We start from the raw sequence: 21,356 nt of genomic DNA on the forward strand, positions 1-21,356 counted from the left end.
AATATCTCTCCCCTCCCCCTCCTTTTTCTCTCTTGCTCCCTTCCTTTCTTGTGTAGTCGATTAATAAATGGTTGAAAACAGCGTTTAAAAAGAACAGGGGTTTTGCTTTCATGCGGTAAGTGTCAGAAGTGAAGAAGTGCTCATCCTAGTCAATCTACTCAATGTACTTTACATAAAGAGATTGCATTGATCAAAGGTAGGCATTTATTTTGGAAAAATGGAAATTTCAGGCAAACTATGGATTATGGTGAAAATAGAAATTCCCCCTTTCTAAAACCCACAAAATGTTTTTTCATTTTTTTGTTCGTTTTCTTTATTCCTTTTTCTTTCATTTCATATTGTATTTACCTCATAACCCCTGGCATATATGTCTGTATGTATTGGTGTTGATTGATTGATCTTGCAATTTATGAATAAAATTTGTTAAAAAAATAAAATAGAGAAAAAAACCCCACAAAATGAACGTCCAAGTCAAATCAACAGATCATTAGGTGCGTTTAAGCAATTATCATAATATATAGAGGGGCGGAGTCTATCTGTCCATATGCTACGTGATTAGCCTGACCGGGGAGAGACACACGCCCCCTGCCTGCTGGTTGTAAACAAACGCACACTGGGCATGCGTGCGACAGTGAAAAAATGGAGGACTGTGTTGCCAACGTAGGGTGATTGTCTGTGTTTCCAGTCCGCTAGCCTGCTTCTGGAGGACAAGTCAGCTGCCGCTGAGCTCATGTAAGTCCGCCTCTGTATCGTGAAACCAGGCCGTGGCTCCTCGGGTGGAAACGATATGTTTGTGCTGAGAGCTGGCGATGTGCAGCGAGCCATGTTTGCTAGTTAAGCTAGCTCAGAGAGAGCGGGGACAACTGTCAGTCTCTGCACAGTTAGCGGCTGTTTCTCTGTCGCCGGACTTGTTGCTAGAAACTGACACGGCCACTTCCAGCATCTAATTTGGTCTGTAACTTGATGTTGTCTCCCGAGTCTGGCTGAAAATGGCTTCTTGTGTGCTACTCTATAAAACCGATGCGCAGAACAATCTAGTCAGCGAGGTAGCCTGCAAGCTAACGTTAGCTCGACGTCTGTTTGTTTTTATGAAGCTGGCCGTGGACCGGGTTAAACAGAAATCATTCCGCAAATAAAAACGAGCTAAGTCCCTGTGAGGTCTTACAAGTGTTCTGTCACTGCCAGTGAAACGCTGACTAAAGTCTCTTCACGACTAGTCCACCACAGTATTTCTACCACAGTATTTCCACCACAGCATTTCTACCACAGTATTTCCACCACAGTATTTCTACCATAGTATTTCCACTACAGCATTTCTACCACAATATTTCCACCACAGCATTTCCACCACAGTTTTTCTACCCCAGTATTTCCACCACAGTATTTCTACCCCAGTATTTCCACCACAGTATTTCCACCACAGCATTTCTACCACAATATTTCCACCATAGCATTTCTACCACAATATTTCCACCACAGTATTTCTACCCCAGTTTTTCTACCCCAGTATTTCCACCACAGTATTTCTACCCCAGTTTTTCTACCCCAGTATTTCCACCACAGTATTTCCACCACAGTATTTCTACCACAGTATTTCCACCACAGTATTTCTACCACAATATTTCCACCCCAGTATTTCTACCACAGTATTTCTGAGCAAGGTGATCATTGTAATGCAGCACCACAGTTTCTTGTTAAGTGTAGTCAGGGTTTGTGAGTTATTGTTGATCAGGAAAACAAATTATGCTTCCAGTGATGAAGTACAGCGGTTTATTCTCAGTAATGGTTCATAGAAAAAAAAATTTCAGAAAAACAATAAAAGGAAAACTGGTCAAGGGTGTGCTCTTGATGGTTCCCCACATGAAACATTCACCAGCACGTCACCACAGTGTCACCCAACTCATTCAGTTTGGACAGACTGAAAAGTTTAAGAGACACCTCTTTACAGTACTTTTTACAGTACTTTGGATGCTCTTTTGCTTGAAGCTGTTCAGTAGCAAATAATGCTACAAACCTAACTAACCAATCTTTACATTTATTTCATCCTAGTTAAGCTCAGTTTGTGAAATGCATTAATTATTTGGGCATGTATGGCATCGATGTCAGGACATACACTATGTTTGCATCAGACTATGTTGTTTTTTGTTTGTTTTGTTTTTTTCCTAAATATTTTTTTCCTGTCTTTAGAAGTGTCTCAGTGTAAATGTGTAACATTTAGAAGGTCCACCGTGGCTTTTATCACATCTCTGATCTTGGAGCTACAATATGATAAACTTTACAAGTTGTCTGTACTGGTGTGATGGTGATAAACATTTAACCGTGAATTTTTAATTTTCCATTGACCAAAGTGTGCAGGTCAGAGTAACATTTCCAGGATGACCACAGACGCTACAGCTCAGACTGCCAACTTCAGGATAATGACCTTTCACCCCTCAAAGGAGGAATTCAAAGACTTCAGTCGGTACATCGCCTACATGGAGTCGCAAGGAGCACACAAGGCTGGGATGGTGAAAGTGAGTTGACTGTGGGGTTTGAAGTGTTTATGAAATAGCCATATTTTCTTTCCCCTCTGAATTGCATTTATTTCTTCTTTACCTTACAGATGAAGTCTTAAGTTGATGCTGTCTTTGCTCTTCTCAGCTGTGTCTTTGTTTAATCAAACAGTCCCAGTGCTGTAGCAGCAGTACACACATGTTTGGTTAATGTCCAGAAAGCTGAATCCAGTGTAGCTTCGCGAGGCCACAATGTCTGTGACTTGAGGTCTTGTAGGCACAGTCTGTTTAAGTTAGGTTAAAACTAGGCAACTTTCCTTAAGACTCTCAGCCCTAACCTTTGTTTGCATAATTACAAGAGTCTTTAGGACAGTCACAGCGTGCTCCTGTGACAGACGTCTACTGTGGCACCCTGAGGGACTCAGTTTCAGTGCTCTTGACATCCTCTTAGGGCCCAGACACGCCGAACCGACTAGCGGCAACGAAGGCCGACTGTTGTGTCGCTTCATGTCGCCTGCCTTCTGGGCCCAGAAGTAGCACTTGAACACACCGCAGATACTATAGCCGATGGCCAACTAGCATGTACGTTCTGCACTGATGCGCTAACCTGAATAGCCAATCAGAATGATCTCTCTCACCGACGGGCTCCGCTGATTCAACATGCTGGGTTGTTTGAAAAGCTGCTGACAGGGGTCCGACTAGTGCCGACGGTGCGGGACACACCGCAAAAACTAGGGTCACAGATGCTCACCGACGGCCCGATATTGGCTGACGGCCAACCGTCGGCCTGGTGAGTCAGGGCCCTTAGACTCTTAAGACAAAATAAAACCTGTTTAATTTTCTTGCTGGTCTCGGGTGGACTCTCATGTCCTTGACAGGCAACAACCATTGAACTTTCCAGCATAAGTGGAATACCCACTTTAAGTCGAACGTCACTAAAAACATTGTTCAGATAAAAGCAATGGTGGTTGAAAAAAAAAATATATATATGAGCATAAAAGAATCCTCGGCAGCAACAGTGACGCACACTTGCTTAGTCTCCATTATTGTTTTGTTTTGTACTTTCACACTGGATTCTTTTCTTATTCCTGGTCTACTGCCCTTTGAATGGCTACCTGAAATAGGCGACCTCGCAGTATTTCTCACTGTGAATTACAAGGATTCATTGTGAAGCATCTCAGGGAGTCTTGTAATCTGTCACCCCCAGTGATTTCCAGTTGTTCAATATGACATACATTAGGACAGAGACTAGCGGATATCAGTCTTTAAGTGTTACTTGTTCTCCATTTAGAAATCTCTTCGAGTTGTGCACTGTGTACTAGGCTTTAGCTGTTCAGCACTTCTAGACTCTGAAGGCTCCAGTCTCATTGGCTATCCACAATGTCAATCACAAGCGTGTCTACGCATTTCTGGATGGCGTGGGTACATTGGTTTTTATTAGTCTGCCAAGAAACAAACCAGAGCAGCAATCAAAACGAAGAACTTACTGCAACAGTAAGAACAATGAGCGTTTGTGTCCGAGAGTCAATTGATGGGTTTGTGTCACTTGAGGCCGCCAAGCCATTGTATGTGAAGACTATTTTCACATTGATCTGTTTTTCTGGTAGCACCATCTCAAAATTGACTGCTCCCAAACATCAAGCCAAACCAACAATCTGTAGGTGGCCATTTTGAATGTCACTCAAAAGATCTTTTCAAAGTAGGTGGTTCCTGAGTTTGTTGAAGGACGGTGAGAAACAGGCTTTTTACTGATCGTCGAAAGTCTGGCTGCCAAGTGAGACTATGTCTTGTGACACAGTCCAGTGATATATGTTGTTAGTAATGATGTAGACAGTGCAACGCTCAATGTCTTTTAACTACACAGGACCAAAAAAAGTTTGAGGAGATTACTGACAGAATGTCATCTGCTTCATTTCTTTATTAGGTTGTTCCACCTAAAGACTGGAAGCCTAGACAGTCCTACGATGACATTGATGAGCTGGTGATCCCTGCTCCCATTCAGCAGGTTGTGACGGGCCAGTCGGGCCTCTTCACACAGTACAACATTCAGAAGAAGCCCATGACTGTCCGCGAGTTTCGGAAGACTTCCAACATGGATAAGTCAGTTTCTGCTCAGTCAAGTACTGAACTAAGTAATATTTTTCTGAGGCTGTTTAGTGCTTACTTGCATATTGTTGAGGTTTTAGGTTAATACTCGGTATCCTATGGTTGTGAGGTTATAGTGCAGACTGTGCTTCAGATGGGATGTTTGGGAATTTTGGAAGCCAATCATCTCCAGTTACTATTCAGATAGATGGTGTTGGCTCCACCCTGGCATTTGTGTATTTGAGAGAAATGTCCTTTATTGGCATTTCTCTCAGGCTAACTTCGTGCAACATAGATATGCAACAGTTGATATTTACATGGCCGTGGCATCATCAGGTGTCATGCAAAAGATGAAGATAATTGAGGAAGTAATTATGACAGGTCAAGAAATGAGCTAATCCTAGTTACTAGTTCTAAAAATCCCGAACCTTCCCCTATGTCAAATTTTAATGTTTTTGTTTGTCTTTTAGTAGTTAACCTAAATATTACCCAAAACCTTTTCACTCCAGGTTCTGTAATCCCCGATATGCTGATTTTGAGGAGCTGGAGAGGAAGTTCTGGAAGAACTTGACATTCAATCCCCCGCTGTACGGTGCAGATGTCAGTGGCACCCTGTATGATCCAGTAAGTGTCACCTTTTTACAAGTTTTGAGTTGTAATTTTAGTTTGTTCCCATTGTGTTCTTACTTCACCAAAACCAATACTCATTAGCATGTTCAGAAAGCTCCCTCTCTTAAGACACCTCACAACATGCTTCTGTTGAGAATGGCATCCATGCTTCGCTTGGCAGCCAGACTGCAGGTGTTAGGGTGCTGGTACACGTGTATCTGGGCAAAAATATTCCATGTAGTTACAAACAGTGATGGCCTGGCGGTCTGTCCAGGGTGTCTCCCCGCCTGCCGCCCAGTGACTGCTGGGATAGGCTCCGGCATCCCACTATCCCGGTTGGGATAAGTGGCTTGTATAATGGATGGATCGAGTTATAAAAATTGGGAAGCTCTTTGTGCATTTAATATTAATCACTCTGAGGCGTCCGGGTGGTGTGGCGGTCTATTCCGTTGCCTACCAACACAAGGATCTTCAGTTCGAATCCCCGTGTTACCTCTAGCTTGGTCGGGCGTCCCTACAGACATAATTGGCCGTGTCTGTGGGTGGGAAGACAGATGTGGGTATGTGTCCTGGTCGCTGCACTAGCACCTCCTCTGGTTGGTCAGGGCGCCCGTTTGGGGGGGGGGGGGGGACCGGGGGGAATAGCGTGATCCTCCCACGCGCTACGTCCCCCTGGTGAAACTCCTCACTGTCAGGTGAAAAGAAGCGGCTGGTGACTCCACATGTATGGGAGGAGGCATGTGGTAGTCTGCAGCCCTCCCCAGATCAGCAGAGGGGGTGGAGCAGAGACCAGGATGGCTCGGAAGAGTGGGGTTATTGGACAGGTACAATTGGGGGAAAAAATGGGGAATAATAAAAAAAAATTAATCACTCTGCATCTTAATTCAGTTTGGAATGTGTCAAAAGTGAAACGAAGAAATAAAAAAGTTTGTGGATTGAAACATTGGTGGATGTGATATTGCATTTTGAACATTCCCCCAGTATTTTTTTTACTAGTAAAAAGTGTTTTTTTTGTTTGTTTTTTTTTAGCCTTCAGTGGCGTTGTTTTATCTCCTTGTTTTCACTGTGTGACGTCCTCTGAGACTGTAACTGTCCCACTGTGGCCTGCTGGCGTCCCAGTGCGTGTTTCTTACTTCAGACTCCCCCCCCCCCCCTTTTTTTTTTTTTCTCCCCAGTTGTATTTGGCCAATTACCCCACTCTTCTGAGCTATCCCGGTCTCTGCTCCACCCCCTCTGCTGATCCAGGGAGGGCTGCAGACTACCACATGTCTCCTCCGATACATGTGGAGTCACCAGCCGCTTCTTTTCACCTGACAGTGAGGAGTTTCACCAGGTGGACATAGCACGTGGGGGGATCACGCTATTCCCCCCAGTTCCCCCTCCCCCCCGAACAGGCGCCCCGACCGACCAGAGGAGGTGCTAGTGTAGCGACCAGGACACATACCCACATCCGGCTTCCCACCAGCAGACACGGCCAATTGTGTCTGTAGGGACGCCCGACCAAGCTGGAAGTCCACAAGGCGCTCCCCTGGCAGTGTGCATAATGCTTGTATCACCTTCAACTGCAGTTCCTCCTACTCCGATGACTCCATGTTCCGCGGGTGACAGGGCAGTATGTGGGCTGTGATAGCGTTAGCTGCGAGTAGTGGTGTTAGTTCTCCTGGTAACTTTGATTTACCTCAGATCGCAGGCAGGCCGTGCTCAGGTATCCTGCAGCTCACTGTCGCAAGTTCACCACCCGATGTCGCCGACCCTGCTAAGTTGAAGGGCTGAGTGACAGTTGAGGTTACTTTACATTACAAACCCGTTCCTCTTCTCTTTAGTGTTCCCTGATCAGGTAATGGAAAGAAAAAAGTTCAGACTCTGAAACAAATAAGAATTATTTTGCCTGACTTGAACACTCCTCTTCCTCCTCAGGATGTAGCTGAGTGGAACATTGGCCATCTGAACACCATTCTCGACACCGTGGAGAACGAGAGCGGCATCAAGATCAAAGGCGTTAACACACCTTACCTCTACTTTGGCATGTGGAAGAGCGCCTTCGCCTGGCACACAGAAGACATGGATCTCTACAGCATCAACTATCTGCACTTTGGAGAGCCCAAATCCTGGTAAAGCCACTTGAAATGTCCCTTTTGTGTCAGAAACCAACACTATGTAGAAGAAAACAAGTTTTGCATTTTTCCCTCAGGTCACATTTAACTGCTTTAAAATATTTAAATTTTGAAGAATTACTCATCACAACCAATTTTAATCTCTCAACGGGATAAAAAATGTTCCTGTGGCACGTGTCCAAGAGACTGATGGAGTCCTCTACGTGAACTAGGTTGCAGCAGGTTTTGCACAGGGAGAAGAATGTTATCATAGCAAAAACTGTCTTGGTAAATTAATGTTAAGATATAAATAAATGTTGAAACACAAACATTTTTCGTCAAATTATAATAATTTATTTTATTAATTTTTTTATTTTATTTTTGGATTTCCTCCCTTTTTCTCCCCTATTGTACTTGACCAATTCCCCCACTCTTCCGAGCTGTCCGGGTCGCTGCTCCACCCCCTCTGCTGATCCGGAGAGGTTGAAGACTACCACATGTCTACTCCAATACATGTGGAGTCACCAGCCGCTTCTTTTTACCTGACAGTGACGAGTTTCACCAGGGGGATGTGGCGCGTGGGAGGATCACGTTATCCCCCCCCCCCCAAACAGGTGCCCCGACTGACCAGAGGAGGCGCAAGTGCAGTGACTAGGACACATACCCACATCCGGCTTCGCACCCACAGACACAGCCAACTGTGTCTGTAGGGACGTCCGACCAAGCCGGAGGTAACACAGGATTCAAACCAGCAAGCCCTGTGTTGGTAGTCAACAGAATAGACTGCTACGCTACCCGGACGCCCCTCTTTTATTAAATTTTATATAAATTAAACTGAAACTGAAATTTCGTGTAATTTTTTTCTAATTAGGCAGGATTTCCCTGTCTAATACAACGTTCTAAAAGAGTTAGGCATGACTGAAGCCTAACTGTTCAATATACATGTGCTCAGTTATAGTTAATATGTTCAGTATACATGTGATAAGTCCATAGTTAATATGTTCAATGTACATATGATCAGTCCATAGTTAATATGTTCAGTATACATGCGATCAGTCCATAGTTAATATGTTCAGTATACATGTGATCAGTCCATAATTAATATGTTCAATATACATATGATCAGTCCATAGTTAATATGAGCAGTATACATGTGACCAGTTATAGTTCATATGTTCAGTATACATGTGATCAGTCCATAGTTAATATGTTCAGTATACATGTGATCAGTTGTAGTTAATATGTTAAGTATACATGTGATCAGTCCATAGTTAATATGTTCAGTATGCATGTGATCAGTCCATAGTTCATATGTTCAGTATACATGTGATCAGTTATAGTTAATATGTTCAGTATACATGTGAGCAGTCCATAGTTAATATGTTTAGTATACATGTGATCAGTCCATAATTAATATGTTCAATATACATGTGATCAGTCCATAGTTAATATGTTCAGTATACATGTGATCAGTTATAGTTCATATGTTCAGTATACATGTCATCAGTTACAGTTAATATGTTAAGTATACATGTGATCAGTTCATAGTTAATATGTTCAGTATACATGTGAGCAGTCCATAGTTAATATGTTCAGTATAATGTGATCAGTCCATAGTTAATATGTTAAGTATACATGTGATCAGTCCATAGTTAATATGTTCAGTATACATGTGATCAGTTATAGTTAATATGTTCAGTATGCATGTGATCAGTGATAGTTAATATGTTCAGTATACATGTGATCAGTTATAGCTAATATGTTCAGTATGCATGTGATCAGTTATAGTTAATATGTTCAGTATACATGTGATCAGCCCAGAGTTAATATGTTAAGAATACATGTGATCAGTCCATAGTTCTTATGTTCAGTATACATGTGATCAGTTATAGTTAATATGTTCAGTATGCATGTGATCAGTGATAGTTAATATGTTCAGTATACATGTGATCAGTTATAGCTAATATGTTCAGTATGCATGTGATCAGTTATAGTTAATATGTTCAGTATACATGTGATCAGCCCAGAGTTAATATGTTAAGAATACATGTGATCAGTCCATAGTTCTTATGTTCAGTATACATGTGATCAGTTATAGTTCATATGTTCAGTATACATGTGAGCAGTCCATAGTTAATATCTTCAGTAAACATGTGACCAGTCCATAGTTAGTATGTTAAGTATACATGTGATCAGTCCATAGTTCATATGTTCAGTATACATGTGATCAGTTATAGTTAATATGCTCAGTATACATGTGATCAGTTATAGTTAATATGCTCAGTATGCATGTGATCAGTGATAGTTAATATGTTCAGTATACATGTGATCAGTTATAGCTAATATGTTCAGTATGCATGTGATCAGTTATAGTTAATATGTTCAGTATGCATGTGATCAGTTATAGTTAATATGTTCAGCATACATGTGATCAGTTATAGTTAATATGTTCAGTATACATGTGAGCAGTCCACAGTCAATATGTTCAGTATACATGTGATCAGTTATAGTTAATATGTTCAGCATACATGTGATCAGTTATAGTTAATATGTTCAGTATACATGTGATCAGTCCATAGTTAATATGTTCAGTATACATGTGATCAGTTATAGTTAGTGTGTTCAGTATGCATGTGATCAGTCCATAGTTCATATGTTCAGTATACATGTGATCAGTTATAGTTAATATGTTCAGTATACATGTGAGCAGTCCACTGTCAATATGTTCAGTATACATGTGATCAGTCCATAGTTAATATGTTAAGTATACATTTGATCAGTCCATAGTTAATATGTTTAGTATACATGTGATCAGTTATAGTTAATATGTTCAGTATACATTTGATCAGTCCATAGTTAATATGTTCAGTATACATGTGATCAGTCCATAGTTAATATGTTCAGTATACTACATGTGATCAGTCCATAGTTAATATGTTAAGTATACATGTGATCAGTCCATACTTAATGATTATACACTTCTAAAATCAGTATCATGAAAATTGTCTTTGCCAAAGGAAAAAAAAATGTCTGAATTGTCTCAGAAAAGGGAATACTTTTTTTTTTCAATAAATTTGATTAGTCCGGGTATCATAGTGGTCTTTTCCGTTGCCTACCAACATGGGGATCACCGGTTCGAATCCCCGTGTTACATCCAGCTTGGTCGGGCGTCCCTACAGACACAATTGGCTGTGTCTGCTGGTGGGAAGCCGGATGTGGGTATGTGTCGTGGTCGCTGCACTAAAGCTTCCTCTGGTCGGTCGGGGCGCCTGTTCAGGGGGGAGGAGGAACTGGGGGGAATAGCGTGATCCTCCCGCGCTATACGTCCCCCTGGTGAAACTCCTCACTGTCGGGTGAATAGAAGCGACTGGTGACTCCACATGTATGGGAGGAGGCACGTGGTAGTCTGCAGTCCTCTCCGGATCAGCAGAGGGGGTGGAGCCGCGACCGGGACAGCTTGGAAGAGTGGGGTAATTGGCCAAGTACAGTTGGGGAGAAAAAGGGAGAAACATCCAAATAAATAAATGAATAAATGTGTCTTAGTGTTTCCAATAGCTTTCCTGTTCTTCCTCAGGTACGTTGTCCCACCAGAACATGGAAAAAGATTAGAACGACTTGCCAAGGGTATGTGTTGGGTTCTTAAAGGACGATCCTAGTTATGGTGTTATAATGATGATGTGCTTGTGTAGTTGTGCTAAAACTGCACTTCAGTAAATCATCAGCAGTGTTGTAATTAATTCACCTGGCATCACAAGCCTCCAGTCAGTTTCAGTGTGACAGACACACATGTTGGCACGCCCAGCGAGCTCACATGGAGGCTATGTTAGCCAGTATATCTTGTGCCTCTTAGAGACAAAGAAGACATCCCCACCTCATTTAAATACACGAACAGGGACACTCAGTAAACATATATTTATCTCAAATGTTCTCATTTGCTGTTTTTGTTCCAGGGTTTTTTCCAGGGAATGCTCAGAGTTGTGAAGCTTTTCTGCGGCACAAGATGACCCTGATCTCCCCCTCAGTCCTGAAAAAGTACAGCATACCATTTGACAAGGTAACATGTAATACTGAGCTGGGCTGATGAGGCCATCGCTCTCGTGAACACTTAACAGCACGGTGCAGGAATACACACTTATCATGTAAATATGACACTTTGTAAACGGCCCCCTCTGGTCGACGTGTCTCACCTACACATCTACCATGTGCACCACCTCTTTACACCAGATGTGCAACACAATACAAATGTACAACTGTAAATACACATATAACTGCTGTACACTGGTTACACTGGTTGTTGCTGTTATTGTTGTGGTTGTAACATAGGTATATAATGTAGTATGTAGGTGTGAGGCTGGTGGTAGATGAATATATAGTGTGTACTTCTGGTACATAAGATGATATAGTGTAATATAGTGGGAGTATATAGTATTGTATATGGTATATAATATAGTATGTAGTTGTGAGGCTGGTGGTAGATGAATATATAGTGTGTACTTCTGGTACATAAGATAATATAGTGTAATATAGAGGGAGTATATAGTACTGTATGTGGTATATAATATAGTATGTAGTTGTGAGGCTGGTGGTAGACGAATATATAGTGTGTACTTTTGGTACATAAGATGATATAGTGTAATATAGAGGGAGTATATAGTATTGTATATGGGCATGATGGGTTGTGGATTGTTGTATGGTATATGCTATAGTGTATGGGCAATAGAGTATATAAGCAATATGGTATAATATATCGGTGGCATAGTGGCGCAGTGGTTACCACCGTCACCTCACAGTAGGGAGGTCCTGGGTTCGAGCCCCGGGGTAGTCCAACCTTGGGGGTCATCCCAGGTTGTCGTCTGTGTGGAGTTTACATATTCTGCCCGTGTCTGCGTGGGTTTCCTCCAGGTGCTCTGGTTTCTTCCCACAGTCCAAAGTAGGTCCGGTGAATCGGCCGTACTAAATTGCCCCTAGGTGTGAATGTGTGTGTGTGTGTGTCGGCCCTGTGATGGCCTGTCCAGGGTGTCTCCCTGCCTGATGCCCAATGACTGCTGGGATAGGCTCCAGCATCCCGCGAACCTAAGAGCAGGATAAGCGGTTTGGATGATGGGGGGATGGATGGTATAATATACGGGCATAGGTTGTTGATTACTCAACCATAACAAAACTCTTCATAGTAGCGACATACCTGTTGTGCATACATTATCCAAACCACTTATCCTGCTGTCAGGGTCGCGGGGATGCTGGAGCCTATCCCAGCAGTCATTGGGCGGCAGGCGGGGAGACACCCTGGACAGGCCAGCAGGTCATCACAGGGCCCACACACACTGAGATTATGTTTATTATGAAATAACCGCAGTCAGTACTCGTTGTAATGGGACAGTAAAGATAACATTCTGTACTGTGTGATGTGTGGTGATCAGGCTTATAGCTGTTTCCTCGTAAGGTATACGTATATGCAGCTCAGGAAGAGATCAAGTCACTCTACTGTCATAGAACGTCATGTGAACATCTCTACAGCTGCTGTCACGGCCACGGCGAGACGCTTAGATGATGTTGGACATGTCAAAGTCAAAGTGTCTTTATTGTCCCTTTGTGTGCCTTTATTGTGCCTTTCTGAACACCTTCCTATTGTAAAGGTGCCCATTTGATGAGCCTATCAAGCCTTTTTTTTATTGGCCAGAGTCAAGTTACCAAGCCAAGCAACAGTACAGTACATTAAAACTGTTTCAATAAAACTTGTATAGAAGAGAGTCATCATCTGGGAGGAGACACTATATGAGCACATTTTCCTCTGGAAAAAACAGTCTTTGTTGGACCTTCTGTGATGTGGAAGCAACATGAGTTTCAAAGCAGTGTGTTGTGGAGAACAACCCCCAGATATTTGTAGCTGTCCACAAGCTCCATGTCGGCACCTTTAATGCTGGTTGGTACAGGACTAGGAGGAGTCCTTCTAAAGCTGATCATCATGTCTTTAGTTTTAGACACATTTAAGTGGAGAAAGGACTCATCACACCAAGACACAAAGTCATCGACCACAGGTTCATGTTGTCCCGTCTCCCCTTCAAGAAGACTCACAATCACAGAGTCATCCGCAAATGTGAATATAGGTCTATTGGTATGGTTGCTATAGCGACGGCCATTAGTGTACAAGATGTAGAGGAACGGGGAGGGGCAACAGCCCTGAGAGGAACCGGTAGGAGAGTACAGCTGATTGGAAAAGGAGCCATTAACCCTCACACATTGGGACCTATCAGTCATGAAGTCCAGTATCCAGCCAACTAGATGAAGATCCAGTCTGAAGAGATGAATTAGCTTTTCTTCTAACATATGTGGCTGGATCGTGGTAAGGCTGAGGAGAAATCTATAAACGACAGCCTGGCATGAGCATTTGTCTTCTCAAGATGGCGCTACAGAAAATGTAATAGTGTTATCGTGGCAATCTATGGTAGCAACTGGAAACAGGATGGCGCTGGACCACCTGTTAGCCTCACAGGGTGGCGTATGTAAGGTGATCTCCGCTGAATGCTGTGCATATAGTATTACTAGCAATGATGCTGAAATATCAGAATTGAAAAATCATACTGAACAAGGGGTAAAAGATGTTTGGCCCCTTGGTATCTGTGGGTGCGTCATTTATGGGTATTCTTCTGTGTTTCATCATTACTTGTATGATTGGTGTGATCTGTAAATATTGTATTAAGACTGTACTTAATGCTGCACGAGTTCAACATTTTGCTGACCCCTGGGTTCCACCATATGATGGTGATGATGAGGATTTCTAGCAAGTGTCTACAGTCACTTCATTTAATAGAGTAGTTCCCCAAGACCCTTTCCTTTATTTTGAGTTATTGGTTTCTTTTCCTTTCTTTATGTTAATGCTTAGTTAGTTAATTTGTAACCAGTCTACATGTGTGTTATCAATATATCTCATTTATTGTTTCATCATTTATTCATTGTTTGATGTTACTGGGGACTATCTTGTGTTTAGATGGATTTTGAGCATTCACATAAGTTTTTCCCAAAGGTCAACACTGGGTTTTTCTTGTGATATGGCTGCTCAGATTAGTGTAGGTCACCTCTCCAATCTTTTACTCATTTCTAGTCAAGAGTGAGGTGAGGTGTTTGGTTGGAGAGGACATGGGATGATTGTGACTTCTGTCTGACTACTGAATTTATATGGAGTGTGTTGGTGTAAACCTGATGCATGTCAGTTGGCTTACAACTGACAGGACAGACAGGCCTCACAGTCATTCTGTGTGAGGTAAGATGTTCCCCAGGATGTGTATCCGTTGTCATGTTTTCTTTGATGCTTTATCTAGACGATTTGTTGTTGATTAAAAGTAATCGACCGTGGGTACGACGTTAAACTGCAACCGTTGGGTCGTTGGCAACTAAACTGGCACCCCGACTTCAACCCTTGGGTTGTTGGGGGGAGGGTGTGTGGACACCCAGCAGGACTAAAAACAAAACCTGTCAAAAGGCGAATGAGTTCCTCTGTGAACCAACAGCCATCCATACCTGGAGAGGAGATAGGGACCACCAGGTCCTCCCCCTACTGACACACCATGATGACTCAACCAAACTCAATCACCATAAACGGTGGAAGAGACTTGTGGAGGCATCAACTGTGCTCCTGTGACCTCCATAGGTTACTGATCATGATGAAAAGTAAACAGAAAGGGGGGGTTTTGAGGGCAATTCATATGTGACATTTTCTTACTTTTAATCTTTCACCATGTATGACCTATACCATGTTTACTTTATTCTACATTGCTTGGGAGGTGGTGAGTATTGGGCCAGATGTCGTACTTGCCAAAAGGAATGTGAAGTGGTGCAGTGGCCTCTCTCTTCCTGGTGTAGTGATCGCTGCAGGTCCATCAGTACCTTAGCATATGGCCGCTCCTATGCAAATGTGTCCGCAGCAGCAGCTTCTCGTGGTACCTCCTGTTTTCACATAATCTGCTGCGGGGGTGACCAGGTTCCTGGCGGTATAACCGGGTGGGTCGATTGGACTCGTTGGCCTTGGTTGGCAGCCAAACTAGGAGAAGGAAAACTCTGATTTAAAAACTCTGCTGCCTTGCTGGTGTACTCATTTATGAGAAAGGCTTCGGGAAGAAACCCTGAGGAAAAATCTGCATCCGTCGCCACTGCCAGTCATCTCGCTAGTCTTGCCACTGGTAGTAGGTGGTCACGGACGAGAGAGTGGGGCTGATGATGCACAACTCTCTCTCACTTTAATCATCGCACAAGTCATCAGTCATCCACCACAGCATGACTAGATGGTCCTCATCTCTGCGACGGACGAATAACAACAAATAACGTTGCTTAGATGGATGCTTAAAGTCCATGTGTAGCAGAACAGAGGCGGTTTCATAAGGCGTCTCCTCCAGGTGCACAGATAAAGGCCTACTGTTAAGTGTTGGCTGATAGCAGAGGAATGTGTAGGAGCTCACTGAGTGTAGCAAGTGTGTGCACAGTAATCGGAGAAGTAGCCTTGGTGGATGAGAGCTGGAGGACATGAGATAAGGAGGAGAGGAACACACAACTGCCCTATAAGAGACACTGAACTGTACTGATCAGCAATTTCAAACATATGGGCATGTGCGGCTGTTCATTGAACATATATTTTTTCTCACTTAAGTTTTTATTAAGTTTTCAAAAAGATATAAACAACAGTACAAAAACATCAACACAAGAAGAATACAGTAAGATATACAAACAGATAAAAATGATAATAAAAAAAATAGTTGTCTGGAGATATTTCAATATTCACACAAATATTTTAATTAGGCGTTCATTTCGTCAGTGTCATTTCCCATATCAATGTTGCATTTTTCCAGTTCTTTTTAAATATATTCTCTTGGACTCTCAAAATGGGTGTCCACTTTTTCATGACAAAAATGTCTTCGACAGTTTCCATCCACGCTTCCTGTCTTGGAGTGTTAACATTACGCCAGTTTGTGGTAACGTCTTTCTTACTGCTGCAAGTAAAACTTTAGTCAAGTAGAGATCTCCTCTCATCACATCATCATCAGTGTTACCAAGATGCATCACAGGGCAAGTGTTTGGGATTTCATATCCCATAATATTGTTGATACCTACGTTTACATTCTGCCAATATAACCTTATCTTTGTGCATTTCCAGAGAATGTGCGAGTGGTCAGCCTCCATGCTCCCACACAGCTTCCATGCTCCCACACAGCTTCCATGCTCCCACACAGCCTCCATGCTCCACACAGCTTCCATGCTCCCACACAGCTTCCATGCTCCCACACAGCCTCCGTGCTCCACACAGCCTCCATGCTCCACACAGCTTCCATGCTTCCACACAGCCTCCATGCTCCACATAGCCTCCATGCTCCCACACAGCCTCCATGCTCCCACACAGCCTCCATGCTCTCACACAGCCTCCATGCTCCACACAGCCTCCATGCTCCCACACAGCCTCCAACAATGCTGTTGTGCAGCAGCAGGCCTGCTTTGTATTTTGGGTGTTATGCAAAAGCGAGTTAAATTCTCCCAGCAAAATAATTGAACATGTCTTAAAATTGTGTGACAGTACTGTAAGATATTTTTATCTCGCTCCTCATTTAATGTCAGAGTAGGATTAAATAATTGCCATGACATGAGCCATAATGATTCGTCTTTGTCATGCATGTGCAGACATGCTTGCCTCCAATGTTCTGTTGTTGTTCCATTTATTTCTTGTGTTTTTTCTTTGTGTGTGTGTGTGTGTATGTGTGTGTGTGTGTGATGTGAACCAGAGTCAAATTCCCTGTGTGCATGCACACTTGGCCAGTAACGTTGATTCTGATTGTTGAACGAAAATAAGATATGAATCCAGTAGTTTACATCTGAGCTCTTTTAATCATGTGTTTTTACCTGATGTCCAGGTCACTCAAGAGGCTGGCCAGTTCATTGTGACGTTTCCCTTTGGTTACCATGCTGGTTTCAACCATGGCTTTAACTGTGCCGAGTCCACCAACTTTGCTACTCAGCGATGGATTGATTATGGCAAACAAGCAACACTGGTACACAATGTCTTTGAATGTATTAATGATCTCATGTGCTAAGGACAGTCATCTAGGATGACAGGAAATGTTTACATTCTTACTGTGTAGGGAATGGATGGTTATCATGATGTCTGTGTGTGTGATTTTGGTGCAATTGGTTGAAGTATTTATTTTTAATGCCAGTCTGAAAAAGGTATCATTGTAAATGCAATACAAAAAAAAAATCCCTAATACTCAATTCAAGCATCTGGAGCTGACATGTCCCGGTATGCAAATTGATGACCCATCGGCATTTGGGCTGTGAATTAGCTGTAATCTCCTTTTTTTTCCCCCTCAGTGTTCCTGCCGTCAGGACATGGTAAAGATTTCAATGGATGTATTTGTGCGCAAGTTCCAGCCAGATCGTTACAAGCTGTGGAAGGCAGGGAAGGACACTACACCTATTGACCACTCCAAGCCCACGCCAGAGGCTGAAGAGTTTTTGAAAGAAGACAAGGCAGAGCCAGTTGAGTTTTTGAAAGAAGACAAGGTGGAGCCAGTTGAGGAGTTTTTGAAAGAAGACAAGGCGGCACCAGTTGAGGAGTTTTTGAAAGAAGACAAGACGGAGCCAGTTGAGGAGTTTTTGAAAGAAGACAAGGCGGAGCCAGTTGAAGAGTTTTTGAAAGAAGACAAGGCGGCACCAGTTGAGTTTTTGAAAGAAGACAAGGCGGAGCCAGTTGAGGAGTTTTTGAAAGAAGACAAGGCGGCGCCAGTTGAGGAGTTTTTGAAAGAAGACAAGGTTGAGCCAGTTGAGGAGTTTTTGAAAGAAGACAAGGCGGCACCAGTTGAGTTTTTGAAAGAAAGCAAGGCGGAGCCAGTTGAGGAGTTTTTGAAAGAAGACAAGGCGGAGCCAGTTGAGGAGTTTTTGAAAGAAGACAAGGCGGCACCAGTTGAGTTTTTGAAAGAAGACAAGGCGGAGCCAGTTGAGTTTTTGAAAGAAGACAAGGCGGAGCCAGTTGAGTTTTTGAAAGAAGACAAGGTGGAGCCAGTTGAGGAGTTTTTGAAAGAAGACAAGGCGGCCCCAGTTGAGTTTTTGAAAGAAGACAAGGCGGAGCCAGTTGAGGAGTTTTTGAAAGAAGACAAGGCGGAGCCAGTTGAGTTTTTGAAAGAAGACAAGGCGGCGCCAGTTGAGGAGTTTGTGAAAGAAGACAAGGTGGAGCCAGTTGAGTTTTTGAAAGAAGACAAGGTGGAGCCAGTTGAGGAGTTTTTGAAAGAAGACAAGGTGGCGCCAGTTGAGTTTTTGAAAGAAGACAAAGCGGAGCCAGTTAAGTTTTTGAAAGAAGACAAGGCGGGGCCAGTTGAGGAGTTTTTGAAAGAAGAGAAGGCGGAGCCAGTTGAGGACGGTCCCTGTGAGGCGGCTGCCAGGGATGCTTCAATCGTGCAAGATGAGCAGAGGTCTGTAATCATACTCGCAGCATCTATGCTCTATTCATTTGACAGTGAATGTTGTGTCCTGTGTGTTGCTGGTTAGCATATGTGAGCTTTGTGTACTAAGTACCATATGGTTTATTCTTGAATATGACAGAATGAAGAATTCTGGCAGTACAGAAATTATTCAGTACTGTCCTCCATTTCAGCGGCAATTTATGATAATGGCCTGTTTTGTCCTTGGCTGTAATCCTGTAAAAGTAATTTTACATCCAGGAGCAATATAATAGTGGCGTGCCTTTTGTCTTCTGTCCTTTCACTGTCTCTATCTCCATCTTTCACCGTCTCTACCATTGCATCTGTTGAACTCAGCCAAGCCAACCAACCACGTGATGTCACAGGTTACAGTACAATTCAATTCAATTTATTGTCATTAAAAACAATAGTCCATGGGCCAGAGCCCAAAATTTCCTATTTCGGTACACTCAAGGTGGCAAAACTTACTTATAATTTTTGAAAGGATCCATGTCTGTAGATGATATTTTGGTATGATAACCATTCCTGAGTGGCAGCTGTATCACAGTTATCAGCTCATGAAGTTAACCACCCCCTAAAGTAAATTGCATTTTAGACGCTGGTGCATATCCTGGTTTAGCCCCATGGTCAGGACATTTTTCAATGTTCTATAATATTGTCTTTGGTATCATTTTAAAGGGGACCTTCTTAGCTTTCATTCAAGCCCTGTTGTGGATATTTCTCACAAATATAGAGGTCACTTGAGCTCTTCAACCCGTCAATAACACACATCTTTCTGCAATGTTCGCCTAAACTATATACTTTCTTTTAGCCCTGTGGCATCTAGGAATATCAGGGTCACAAAACACAAAAACTGGAATACTCACAGGACTGTAAAGATTCAGGAAATGTATAATATACCCATACTATTTAATTGTGTGAGGTGATTGTGAACCTTAAATTAGAAGGGCATTATTACTAAGAAACTAACTAGACCAAAGCCAGTTAGTCCATGGGTCAGACCAGATATCGATATCACCCAAGGTGACACAACTTCACTGGTGCCATTTTATTTGGTACACTAACAGAAGTAAAATAATACATGATAACCTTTCCAAATGAGCAGCTATTTCATTTTTCTTTCAGGAAACCTGTTTCTGTGCCTCTCACGATTGTGTATTTGCCCAGATTTTTACAAATATAGCATTTCAACACCCCTGGTACTGATTAGCCTAACTTAAACTCTGGGACAGTTCTTAGTTGGCCAACAACCAAGGATAACCAGTACTGTGTACTTCCATTCATTGTGCTAAGCTAGGCTAACGTGCAGCCAGAAAGCTTTCTACTAAACACATATAGAGGAAACTGGTATCTATCTTCTTGTCTCACTCTGGAGAAGATTGTAAGCTAATTTCCCATAATGTTAGCCTGTTCTTTTAATGTATATGTTAATATGATTAGTTAAAGTGGCTACGAGGAACTTTCATCTTGTGTTGATTTTAGCGGCCTCATGTGGACAAAATACAGCTGTTGCATAGCAACTAGGTAATGTATCTATTTGTGGCTATGTAAGATAAATAATGGTAATATGACGCTGGTGAAGCAAAGTAAACTTTGTTTTAGTAGTGTTCATACGCCTAAGTTACATGTATTTGTTTGTATGTGGCAGGTGAAAACTGACTGAATATGGCCACTGGTGAACAAGCAAGTTTTTACCCAATACCAAAGCGCCCACGGGTGGAGTGCATTATCCACTGTTCTGATGATACAGATAAGCTGGTTTCACTACAAAGTGTCGACTCATGGAGAACTCTGCTCAGGGCAGCTCAGATACGAAATCATGCACCAGTTTTGAAACTGGCAAAAGACATTCCTGAGGGACAGATTCCAGCAATCTACTACCACAGAAAGTGTCGCAGTATCTTCACTATGAAGCAAATTCTTGATGGCCTCCTTGCAAAAGAAAAGAAAAGTTGTGTCTCTGCTGAAGAGAAACAATCTAAGAGAGTAGCTCGACATGCTCCAAGTACATCTAGGACTTATGATGCAGAGTGCATATTTTGTCAGAAAAACAGCAAATATTCCAAGAGACAGAATACGAGAGAAGTACTGGTGCAGTGTCGAGAACTGCGAGCTGATGCAAAGATCAGGAGTGCAGCCACAAAGAAAAGGGACAGCAGAATCCTTGCCATTGTGAGTAGAGACCTTGTAGCAGCTGAAGGGCACTACCACAGGTCATGCTATAGACTTTACACCAAAGAAGAGGTTTCCAAAGGAGAGGTTGCCAGCAATGAAGATGATGATGCTGCAGCCCAGTATGAAGCTGCTGTGAATAAGGCATACAATGAGCTGTTCCTCTTCATCAGGATGGAGCTTTTTGGCAATCCTCAAGTGATGACAATGACTGATCTCTCTTCTAGACTGGTAGCTTCAATGAACTCCCAAGGCATTGCCCAAGTCAAGGAATCAACCAAGAAGCACATAAGGCGAAACCTGGAGAGTGAGTTTGCTGGAGCCTTGCAGATATTCCCTGATGAGAAAGGAAAATTCCTCCTCTATCCCGATAACTTGTCCATGAGGGAACTTGCCAAAGAAAATGAGTCTCTCAAACGGGAGCTGCAGACCCTGAAAAGTGTCAGTGCACA

General features: G+C 42.7%; 1 protein-coding gene across 3 annotated transcripts in view; it reads left to right on the top strand.

Moving 5' to 3' along the window:
• Window positions 1-641: 641 nt before the first annotated feature.
• Window positions 642-21,356, top strand: part of kdm4aa (lysine (K)-specific demethylase 4A, genome duplicate a) — a 61,941-nt gene continuing 41,226 nt past the window's right edge. For all 3 annotated transcript variants that reach the window (XM_056275727.1, XM_056275728.1, XM_056275729.1), the window contains exons 1-9: window positions 642-732; window positions 2,349-2,513; window positions 4,417-4,592; window positions 5,087-5,201; window positions 7,104-7,297; window positions 10,854-10,903; window positions 11,230-11,333; window positions 17,170-17,307; window positions 17,627-18,723. In XM_056275727.1, coding sequence (XP_056131702.1) covers window positions 2,376-2,513; window positions 4,417-4,592; window positions 5,087-5,201; window positions 7,104-7,297; window positions 10,854-10,903; window positions 11,230-11,333; window positions 17,170-17,307; window positions 17,627-18,723 — 2,012 coding nt within the window. In that variant the 5' untranslated portion in view covers window positions 642-732; window positions 2,349-2,375. The remainder of the gene's footprint in view (window positions 733-2,348; window positions 2,514-4,416; window positions 4,593-5,086; window positions 5,202-7,103; window positions 7,298-10,853; window positions 10,904-11,229; window positions 11,334-17,169; window positions 17,308-17,626; window positions 18,724-21,356) is intronic.

Source organism: Lampris incognitus, chromosome 3 (assembly GCF_029633865.1).
Source record: "Lampris incognitus isolate fLamInc1 chromosome 3, fLamInc1.hap2, whole genome shotgun sequence".
In the NCBI taxonomy this organism is placed as follows: Eukaryota; Metazoa; Chordata; class Actinopteri; order Lampriformes; family Lampridae; genus Lampris; species Lampris incognitus.